General features: G+C 40.4%; 1 protein-coding gene across 1 annotated transcript; it reads right to left on the reverse strand.

Annotated features, from left to right (window-relative positions):
- Positions 1-6: 6 nt before the first annotated feature.
- Positions 7-10,844, reverse strand: pygl (phosphorylase, glycogen, liver). Its single transcript, XM_020622978.1, is given in 21 exon segments — positions 7-409; positions 776-842; positions 1,353-1,487; positions 1,576-1,783; positions 2,015-2,156; positions 2,267-2,325; positions 2,667-2,814; positions 3,956-4,057; positions 4,227-4,341; positions 4,920-5,083; positions 5,346-5,492; positions 5,837-5,929; positions 6,610-6,716; positions 6,719-6,740; positions 6,946-7,028; positions 7,443-7,554; positions 8,170-8,301; positions 9,073-9,176; positions 9,598-9,676; positions 9,809-9,910; positions 10,507-10,844. Coding segments are annotated over 21 exon segments (2,628 nt in total). The 5' UTR covers positions 10,825-10,844; the 3' UTR covers positions 7-220.
- Between the last annotated feature and the right edge of the window lie 739 nt (positions 10,845-11,583).

The raw sequence follows: 11,583 nt of genomic DNA on the forward strand, positions 1-11,583 counted from the left end.
ACACAGTGACTCCACATTTACTGCACATGTTGGTGATCAACAACTGTAACAGACAAGCTTTGATGCAAGTGCTTTGATAATAAAAAATGATAATGTGTGAATGTGATTCATGAAATGACAACGGTTCTGGAAAAGGTTAATGATGTGTTAAAGCTTAAAAGCTACAGAGGAACAGCTGCTACTTTGTAAACAAAAAGGAAACCCTCTGTTGTAAAACGGTTTACATTTTCTTCAGAGCTCTAGCTGTTTCTTCAATGGCCTCTCGGGGCTCGTTTGGCGGCGGGATCTTCAGATCAGTCGGCTTGACGCCCCAAATCTCAGTCGCATACTCTGTGATGGTCCTGTCACTGGAGAACTTTCCTGTTGCCGCAATGTTCTTGATCACCATCTTTGTCCACTGCTTTGGATTCTGTTAGAGAAAAATAGCACACTGTATTATAAGCTTTATATTCACCGTTTTATTCCAGATTCTGCAGGTGTTATGCCCATTTGTGGTCACTTTTATACTTGTTACTAGCTCTTTATTTTTAATTTGGTCCTGCCTTTTGTAAAGGTCTTTAATAGACATTAAAAGTAAATATTATTTAAAAATGAAATGAAAGGGAAAAGGAAAAATAAAAGGGAATGAAAAGGAATAAAGACATTTTAGCCACTCCAGGATTCAGTTCATTCTACAAACCCAGCCAACTGCCACCGGAGAAGACTCACACAAACCATTAAAAGTGTTTGCAAATGCTGTACGATTTTATTCTGGTCTGGCTGAGACAGATGTTACCTGATAGAGCTTGCTGACCCTTTCCTGGCATTTGATGTAGTCTTCAAAGTCTGCAAACACCTTGAACCTGACAAGAGACCAGGGAGACTAAATAAGTTGAACTGAACAAAGTGCAAAGAAGTCAACAAAATGTAAAGACCTGTTTGATTATAGTGTGGCAAAATCAAAAGTATGACAAAAAATAGAATGTAGAAAAGTATTACCAGTAAATATTTTCAAATGTTTGTTAAAAGAGAAGGTAAATATGAATTTAAATAGAATGTTTGTTTAAAATAGTAAGGGCAATGTTTCATGTAGTGCATATTCATATGAATTGTGTACAGTATATTTAGGCTAATACAGGAATTGTTAGAATAAGGGTAGGGTAGGCGTAATAAGCTACAGATTCAGATCTTACATTATATTTGGTTTAAAGTTTGTTTTTAATTTAGTAGTTGATTTGCTCACATTTTGGAATTGTTTCTTTTGTGAAATAAGTGAGAACAATCAAAGAACAAAAACTACCACTAACAAAGGATGTGTTAGGAAGTGAAGTTAACTAAGTAAAAATTAAAGTGTTTGACTTTACGTTGCTCACCGGTCATGTTTGAAGAGCATGTTAGTGAGGTCTTTGAAAAGGTCTGGATTTTTGGGGCTGAAAAATCCACTTGTGATCTGGTCCATTACTTGTTTCAGCTCGGGAATTGTCTTGTAGTACAGCATGGCATCATAACTAACAAAAACAAATGAAAGGTAGTTTAAACAACATAAAAACATAATCCAAAATAAATGACAGAAATTGATAAAAGAGGCACCTTTACCCCTTTTTTTCCAGTTCAGCTACATCCTCCACCCTCATGCCAAAGATGAAGAGGTTCTCCTCTCCAGCCTCCTGGGCCATCTCCACGTTTGCTCCATCCATGGTGCCGATGGTCAGTGCTCCATTCAGCATGAACTTCATGTTGCCTGTTCCTGAAGCCTCAGTGCCAGCAGTGGAGATCTGCTCTGACAGATCTGTGGCAGGTATCACTGAGAAACACAGACTGTGTCACTACAATTAAAGCAGGACTTTGGTGAACTATCCTTTTAATTTGAAGTAGTTTAGCCTCGTTTCAGAAAGGTAAGTATTTTGGAGTAAATCCCTCCAAATAACACTTTGGGATATAAAACAGACTTGTAAATAGAGATGCAGTTGTGTGTTTTTATGTTGAAAAGGTCAGCAGTATGTGCAGGTGTTAAAGAGAGTTGTCTCTATGGAACCTTTCTCTGCTAAGGACACCCTGTAGTTCTCCAGGAAGATGACCTTCAGCTTGTTTCCCACAACAGGGTCGTTATTCACTACATCAGCCACTGAGGTGATCAGTTTGACTATCAACTTGGCCATGTGATATCCTGGAGCAGCCTGCAGAGGGCGACAGTGGATGAGTTATTAAAAAAAAAACATCACACCACTCTGGGCCTATTTATTGGTCTTCCTCTGTGTTGTGTTATTTGATTTGGCTGAGCTCATACCTTTCCGCCGATGATCACTGTTCGTGGTACAAAAGGTCCACCGGGGTTTTTTCTGATGCCTGTGAAACAAAAAGGACAAATTCAGGAGCCATGCAAACTACACCTGCACTCACACTCTGCATCGAATACCAATATTGCATGTTTCATAGAACAGAATTGCTGATGAAACTGCTTTCATGTTTATCCAAACCAGTTAATCACATGGAAAATTCCCACTTTTGATTTTCAGAGTAGATGCAGCTCATTCCTAGGGCTTGTTTTAACATGCTTGGAACACCAGCTGGGCGGGGGACCTTCCAAATCAAAACATGTCAGACTTCGTCGTGCAGCTTGTCACTCAGAGAATCACACCCATAGTGACTTCAGCAACTTTCTAATCAAACATAAATGAATTACATACGGTTGTACATGATGATGATGTGCAGGCAGTTGAGGAGCTGCCTCTTGTACTCGTGGATTCTCTTCACATGGACGTCAAACATGGAGGATGGGTCTATTTTCACCCTGTACTCTTTCTCCAGGTAGTGGGCAAATTTCACCTTGTTGTCCTGTGAGAAAATCAGATGTACATGAGTTGGAAACAAAGGAGTCATTCGCTGAGGTAAAGCTCACTGGTGTGCAGACGTTTAAAGCTGCAAGTGCACAAATCAGTCAGACTGTAATGCGTTGGCCTGCAGTGACTTGTAGAAATAAGAAACAACAGAGATGGTATTTTACTACACACAGAAATAGGCACTGGCAGGACCCTGGTGAACGTTCCTGTCAAAATGCATGAAGTCATGATGCAATGGGAGATTTAGAACAAACCTTCCACTAGGCACATAGGGCAAAATCCTCTAAGTTTAAGTCCACTGAGAAAACACTATTTTTGTTAGGCTTTCTTGAAGCCAATCACAAATGGTCAATTATAGGTACTACATTAAAATTCTAGGCAAAACTACATAAGTATTACCAGCCACAGTAAATGTGGCTGGTAATACTTGTGTAACAACTTAGTTGTTGTTGTTGTCTGTCTACATGTCAGCCATGTGAAATGTCTCCTTGGTGGAACCGCTAACAACCCATCTGGTGTGTGACCACTGACATATACGTGGACATGGCGAACCGAACCTAAAATATCTTGAATACAGCGGCAGCTATTTTGCATTTTTACAACCAAATTCTGCACAGTAGTGACCAGAAGTGGAGCGAGAGCATAGGCCCACCAATCAAAGCTATCAAGTTAACTGAACTACATCCTTCTTACATCACATCAAATAACTTATTGAAATCAAACTTACCAGAAAACAACTACTTGTATACACAGTGTGTTAATATCTACCACAAACCATAGAAATCACCTCTGAAAAATGTATTTGTACTGTGAACCTGTGCACTTTGTGTTTTTAAGTGTGGCTTATGTCCCATCCACTAACATGGAGGAGGTGGAATCTATGACCTACAATAAGCCGGCCAGCAGGGGGCGATCAAGTTTTATGGCTTCACTTCTGGGAGGTCATGAGCCAAAACGTTTGTGAGCCACTGCTTTCATCTTAAACAACACACACAAATCAGCTTATAAAAACATGTTTCCCTCAGAAATGTAGTGGAATGAAATTATAAAGTAGTTTTAAATGAATGTACTCAAAGTAGAAATACTCAATTATAGTCAAGTACAGTGATTCAGTAAGTGTACTTAAGTTACTTTACCTGTTTCACTTTAGAAACATCACGAATGAAGGCAGCATCGTCAACAAAGTCATTCAGCTTCTGAAGCTGGCTGAGGTCCTTCACATAATCATCTCCGATGACCTAAGACAAATGTTAAAGGGCATTGCAAAAAATGTCCAGGTAGAAATCTTTGCAAACATTTCATTATAGAACAGCTGGGGAATGTACTGGTGAGGAGTCAGAGCTCCTAACCAGAATGATGTCTTTGGAGACTTAGCCAACTGGTTATTGCTGTAGCAGCTCAACAGACCTCAGCTATGAGCTCAGCCAGTCCAGGGTTGCAGAGCAGCAACCACCGTCTGGGAGTGATGCCGTTGGTTTTGTTCTGGAACTTCTTTGGTTCTAGTTCACTGAAATCCCGAAACCTGGTGATGAAAGACACAGGACTCACATTTACGTAGCTTATAGAGCCGCTGTAACCTGGTGCAGTCTCTCAGAGCCACTAGCAGGACCTGTCTGAATGCATTTTTCCAAACTTTCCACTCAGACATTTCTTCCATTTAGTTCCAAAAATTAACTACCTGACACTCAGAAATGCCCTCATTTGAGTCATAGTAGTGTGTATTGCTCCTGTTCAAATAAGGAAAAAAAAAAAAGTACTGTGTGTTTTGTAGTAAATATGTGTAGACATGAAGAAACTGCTGACTCAGACCATACTCAGTCACTCCTCAGGTTCTTACTTGCTTTCTGAACATCAGCCCTGCCTCTCACACTCCCGTCACACACTTACTGTTGAGAGTTCATGACAGAGGGGATTCAACTCTGTGCCAATACCTGAGACCATACTCATGTGGTGTTTAGCACCTACTGTTTTAGCGGTCTGTCTATTTTAATGAGCTTTTAAACAGTTAGGTTTATTTAGTTTCATTTACTTTTCTGCACGCCCATCATTTTATGCATAGCTGTATGTATTAAGGCTGTGATTCATCTGCAGAGGGCTTACACTTCATTCTTGACGATGTTGGAATGTATCTCAGCAACTCCGTTGACAGCGTGAGATCCCACAATGCACAGGTGAGCCATGTTCACCCTCTTGCATCCCTCTTCTTCTATCAGAGACATTTTCCTCAGTTTATCGATGTTGTTTGGATACAGAGCTGCAACCCTCTGAAGAAACACAACAGACAGCTGTAGGGTATCTGATCCATAAATCACTCATCTGGTCAATATAGAACATTATTTATTTTTCTTATTACTGAAAAATTAATACTTTTCTTTATTGTCAGTTTGTAATTAAATGTAGCTTTAGAGTTTAATAAAAGTTTGGTTGAAAAGAAGAAATAGAGAGGGACAGGTGGGTTTTCCAACAAAGTTCTCTTGGGACTTCAACTACCAATATGACAGATTGTCTATAAGCCACGGTACGTACATCGAGGTGGACCTGGTTGATCTGGTAGATGATCTGCAGGTGTCTGGGCAGGAGTTTCTCCATCAGCTCTACAGGCCAGCGCTCCAGAGCCTCAGGCAGGACTGTGTGGTTGGTGTAGGCAAAGGTGCGTCTGGTGAGGTCCCAGGCCTGCGGAGGAGGGAGGAGTTTAATTTTTGCTGCATTCGACATCAAATTTGGGATTTTTTTCCCATATAAACAAACAACCTTTTGCTGAGTGTGTAAATCTTTCCTACTTTCTTGATATCATTCCTGCCTGCATGGATTGAGTTTTTTAACTTGCTTGACAAGTTTCCCTACTGCACATAAACATTAATGCAACACACACATATCAGTTTCATTCGTCATGCTTTGTGGTGTTAACCTCCTTCATGTTATTTGCTTGTAGTTGTTTATGAGTTCCTTATTTAAACTAAAGTTATGGTAAGTCACACTCAATAGGCAAAAACCTGCCAATCTTGATTTGCACCCACCGTGTCCCAGTCAAGTTTCTCAATGTCCAAAAAGATTCTCATCAGCTCGGGGATGGCCATGGACGGATGAGTGTCATTTAGCTGAATGGCAACCTGGAAAACATGACAGCCTGTGGTGACACTGCTGCTTACTGACTTTTTCCTCTTATAACTGTAGCTGAATAACAGGAGAGTCTGTTGAATGAGGTGTTTGTTCCATGACATTACTACTTTGGCCACAGTGAGACAGTAAAGTTTACTTTTAACCAGCTCTCAGTATTATTAGAAATAGAGCAGGAAAAAACAGGGCTGCAAGTGTCTATTATCTGAAATATCTTCTAACTAAAGACACAAACTGCAAAACATTTGCTTCCCCTTTACATGAAAGCCACAATAATATATCTGCAGGGTTTCTCACTTGGTGTTGTAAAACCTCAAGTATGCTGTTGCTGTGAGGCATCTATCTTCAAGCCTATAACATATTTGACAAAACAGTGTAAATACCAAAGAAGATGTTTGGATTGGATCTGTGTTCTGTTTAACTTATCTCTAGGTTGAAAACATGACTTCACTGTGCAGTTACAGGCCCCTTAATTCAGGAAAACAACCTGCATTTAGGGACTGTGCCACAGGTTTGCATACAAAGAGCTGTAGATATCGGGTTGCATTTGGCACCATAATGCACCATAATTTTCACTGATCACAGTCAGGAAATGAGATGAAGTTTCCACTGCAGCAGGAACTGCCCCTTTGCCTTTTGCATTCATTAGTTAATGTGGAATTTTGATCCTGACCTTGTCTGGGAAGCTCTTGAAGGAGGTGCGGCTCGGTGTGCCCTTCTTAGTGGTCTTGAAGCGGCGGATAATATCTTGGAGTGTGGCTGGCACCACAAAGAATTCCAACGAAGTTCTTTTCCTTCGAAGAACTACAGTATATGGGAGAGACCACAGAGGCAGTTATGGCCTTGATTTTAGTGCAATAGACATTTTTTGGACAAAACAGTTCCTCAGTGTCCAAAGCCAGAGACAAAAAAAAAGATACATTTCTTGTTAAAGAAAAGTTGAGGCATCACTGCCCTCAACGCTGAGTCACCCATGAGTATCACCCTAAAATGTAGATATCGAACTTACATTGTCATTGGGGTACAGCACACGCGAGATGTTCTCTGCCAGATTTCTGTCCAGAACAGCCTGGATGTAGTCTCCAACATTAACTATGAACAATTTAAGGCATTTTAGTTACAATGCTACATATTAGAGCACTTGATATTTAAAACAGGGGTTTTCAACCAGTAATCAAATACATGCAAATATATAATATTTAGAAAGGTCAGTGTCTTAATGTTCACCTGGTCTATCCACCCCACAGCAGTGGGAGTTACTTTTTAGTCAGAATTGAGTTCCCTTGGTCACAACTAACCCCTGATGCAACGTAAAAACTAAACTCCGCAGGAGAGTAGAAAGCTGCCAAATTTGAGCAACCTAGAAACCTGGTTGCATCTTACCACTGTTGCAGCAATTTCCTTTTTTTTTGTTGCAAGTGTTTCTGTTGAAATCTAAATGGAAATGTAATCTTTTTTGTAAAAGGGGGGCTTTACATGAAAAGTAAGGTTGGCTTTAGGACTCACAGTCCCTCAAGTTGAAGTCGTTGGGGGCACGAGCAGACCAAAGCCTCATGGTATTCACAGTGTTGTTCATGTAGCCAGGGATGGGTGTGTCGTAAGGCATCGCCAACACCACCTGTAGAGAGACCAGTAAAAACAGAGTCCGCACTCTCAGCATTGTACAACTGTGAGTAGATATGTTGTACTTATAAGCTGCTCCTGTAGACACCAAACAGATAATGAATGACACTACAATAAAACACACTGGCATTTACAGTATATAAAATGTCTTTGTAAGAGAAATGTTATACAATTTGCTTATATCCATATTATAGTGTATTCTTATTGTAGAAGTTTATAAAATCCTACAAAATAAAAGCCAGTAGTGTTATGCCGGCCTTACACCTGATGACTTTTTAAGCAACTGCTGCAGTTTTATCAGGCTCGCATCATCTCAGTCTTTTGAATTAAGGTGGTGCGCACACAAATGCAGCTGTACCCACATGCAGGAGCATGTGGGAAGTAGTCTCCAGAGAAATCTAATTACAGTCCTGCTAATAGAGACCCTGCAAGATCTAAATTGCCTGTAGGAGTGAGTGTGGGCGGTTGTTTGTCTACAGCTGGGATTGGCCCTAGCCCCACTATGACCCTATTCAGGAATAAGTGGCACAGATAATGGATGGATCATAGTCTTCTAGTACAAGGCCAGCTTTACTTATTTTCTTCCTAATCAATAATTCAGCATCATTACCTGAGTATCGACCCACTTCGGGCCATCTTTCGTCTCCTCTACTCGTCCATAGAAGTGAACTGGCAGCATGTACTCAGGACGGGCTTTCTCCCAGGGGTTTCCATGTCTCAGCCAATCATCTGCCTCCTCCACCTACATTAGGTCAGTCCAGGGTAAAGGTAAAACGCTTTAATATGAGACAACGTGTAAGAGAAGCAGGGGCCCAGAAAAAAAGAAGAGTCATTGAGCAACACAAGTAAATTCTCTCTTATCTGACCTCTCAGTACAGTAAACTGGGCTAAGACACAAGGACTCCCCCTCCCAACAGATCAATGTTATACCTAGTCCAACCAGATAAATGCTTATTACATTTTGTGTTACGTTCTGAATGTAAAGTACCAACTTTCACTATATTTACTATCCACTAGCATCAGGAATTTAACATACAGGTTCATCCACCTCAGTGAAAAAACAGTCCTGCTTAAAACCACTTTAGTGCTCAGAGCTACATGTTTGCTCCCAGGGTTTGACCTGCAAATAACCAGCAGAATTCAAAAGGGCAAAAACCTTTCGTTTCAAAGCTCTTATCACCAACCACCACCAGGAGCATACACCACTCCAGTGGATCTAAAGGGGGCAGAACACTGACTAACTTATTGTTAATGATTAGCTTGTGATATACATGTATCCTGACCTAATTAATTTAAGTTTTGCCTCTGCTTAACGTTCTTGACAACATGACCATCTCAGTTTCCAAGTTAATAATAATAAAGGATGTATGGACTCTAGAAAAACAGCATGGTGGGTTTGCAAGGAGATGCCTTGTTATTTTAGTGACATTAGGCTTAAAAGATTCTGGTTTGAAAAGTAAAAGCAGTGAATCAGCAGATGATAGAACTTTGATGAGTTGAAATTTCTAGTTACCTGCCAGCCATCTCTAATCTTCTGGTTAAAGATCCCATATTCATATCGAATGCCATAACCGTACGCTGCAAGACCCAAGGTAGCCATCGAATCCAAGAAACATGCTGTGTGCAAAAAAGATATTTGAAATTACACATAAAATGAAACATACAAACTCTATAGAGCTGAACTGAGAAAGTAAATTTGGTTCATGACACTGGTAAGGAGGTTTCGTGTTCATCTGCTCATTTAAAACAGTCAGCTGCAACATTTCTGTGGCTACAAGTAGCTTCACATGTTCAACAAGCAGACCTGCAGAAGTATGTTAGGATTCATAATGGAAATAGATATTAAAACATCTGCATGCAAAAACGATTGGTTTTTCATACATGTGCTGAGTTTCAAGACAAACATTTGAACAATTTAATGTCAGTTTAAAAGCAACATAAAGCTTTTTTGTTTTTTCCCCTCCATTATTTCTGTAGCTTTGGACTGTTTAGAGGAGCAGGGATATGACATGATCAGATCTCATCTTCAGCCTCTTACCTGCCAGTCTGCCTAGACCTCCATTCCCCAGCCCTGCATCCTCCTCCATGTCCTCCAGCTCCTCAATGTCCAGGCCGAGCTACAGCAAAGAGGAGCAAAAAATCCCAGTGTTTTATGAAAACGTTATCAAAAATATCACAGTCATTATGTGCATTCAACAGGTGTGTTTGTGGTTGTTGTTGCCCCCATTTTCTGTAAACCTGTCTCTGACCTGGTAGATGGCTTCATCACAGGCGTTCTGCAGCCCCAGGTTGATCATCGTGTTCTGGAGCGTCCTGCCCATGTAGAACTCCAGAGACAGATAATACACCCTCTGAACACATAAAAAAGTCAAAAACATCTGTTCAGAGACTTTACTGAGCTAAGATCAAATTCAAACTAATATTTATACATACTTTGATTTGATTACAACATGAAGGTGCAGGAAACACAGCTCAGAGCTGAGCAGCAAATGAAAGAACCTGGAACAAGTAAACGTTTTCCTGCACAAAATATGGGGCCTTTATTCAAAACAAATACAAACCATGCAGCAAAAAAAAGGAGTCTGAAATGTAGATTTATTTTAGCAAATATATTTAAAATGCTTAATGGCTAAGACAGGACTGTATGTTGTAAATGAAGTGCATTTCCTGTATCTAACAAACAATTCAAATGTCATCTATTTATAAAATGTAATAGTTCTGATCATTTTTTACATAAACACTTATCAAACAATACATTTATAGTATCGTACAGTTCTTATCAGCTGTTTCGGGCATTTCCGGTATCTAAAGTATACTGTATTTCCCAATACCTACTTGCAGAGATGTTGTGAACATGATGCATCACACTGTACTCTAAAATAACGTTGGATGTGTTTCTACAGTTGCAGGTTAGTTTCACATTGACACTAAAACCTCTGACTTTTACCTTTGGGTCTGCTTCATAGTAAAACTGCTGCGTTCTGATCCATCTCCCCACCAGGTGATCTCTTACAGTGTGAGCCAGGGCAAAGTAATAATCCCTGGGAGTGGCAATATTTCTGTCTTTCACCAGAGTGAAGTGCAGGTGTCGATTGAAGCTCTTCTTCAGCTCTGTAACGTTCTCCACTCCCACAATTCCCCTGATGCTGATCTGCTTGCGCTTCTCCTGGTCGGTGAGAGGTGTAGCCATGTTGGGAGAGCAGGTTTGTCTGGAGTTTCTGTACAGTATCCTGTCCTGACCAGAAGTGAAGCTGACAGGAAACATGGTGGCAGTTTCATGCAACAGTCTCCTCCTTTTGCTGCATTTCATTGGTGAGTGCAGGGGGAGGGTGTTTCCTTGTCTGGCCTCTGCTGAGCTGCGTAGTGAAAAAGGGGAAGAGCAACAATGAAGAACTTTGTTTTGTGTAGTTTTGGCTAGCATTTGACATTCATGTGTCACACTGGTCATAAGCTCATTTAAAGTGATGATAGTTACATAAAAACAAAAAGAAACAACAATATTCTGAAAATAAAATTCACTTTTTGTTTACTCTCTAATGGACATTTTACCCTCCTTTAAAAAATCAATATATGATAACCAGATCAAGTGATCTGAAACAAGCACAAATGTAAAATTCAAACTACTCGTCTGCATAAACACCCACACACCTGCATCCCCACTGGTGCAGATAATTGGTTACAAGTCACATAATTAGTTAAAAGAAGATCACTTGTGTGAAGTCAAAGGGTTTCAGCTGATTGTAGTATAAACACATCTGTGTCTGGAGGGCCCTGTTTTTGGTGAGTCGTTAATGTGGCAAAAGTCTTCACCATGAAGACAAAGAACCACTCCAGGCAACTCCACAGAAAGTTTCTCTGGAGTACAGCTGAATCAGTCAGTACGACTATGGCACATTGGTGAGACAGTTGCTTCACCAATGTGTCAAGGAGAGAAACTCACATGACATCTCAGCCACAGACTCTGAAGCCAGCTGAAGGCACTTTTTGACCATCAGACTAAACACTAGGTAAACTGAACACTGAA

The sequence above is a fragment of the Monopterus albus genome, unplaced genomic scaffold, assembly GCF_001952655.1.
Source record: "Monopterus albus unplaced genomic scaffold, M_albus_1.0 scaffold290.1, whole genome shotgun sequence".
Taxonomy (NCBI): Eukaryota; Metazoa; Chordata; class Actinopteri; order Synbranchiformes; family Synbranchidae; genus Monopterus; species Monopterus albus.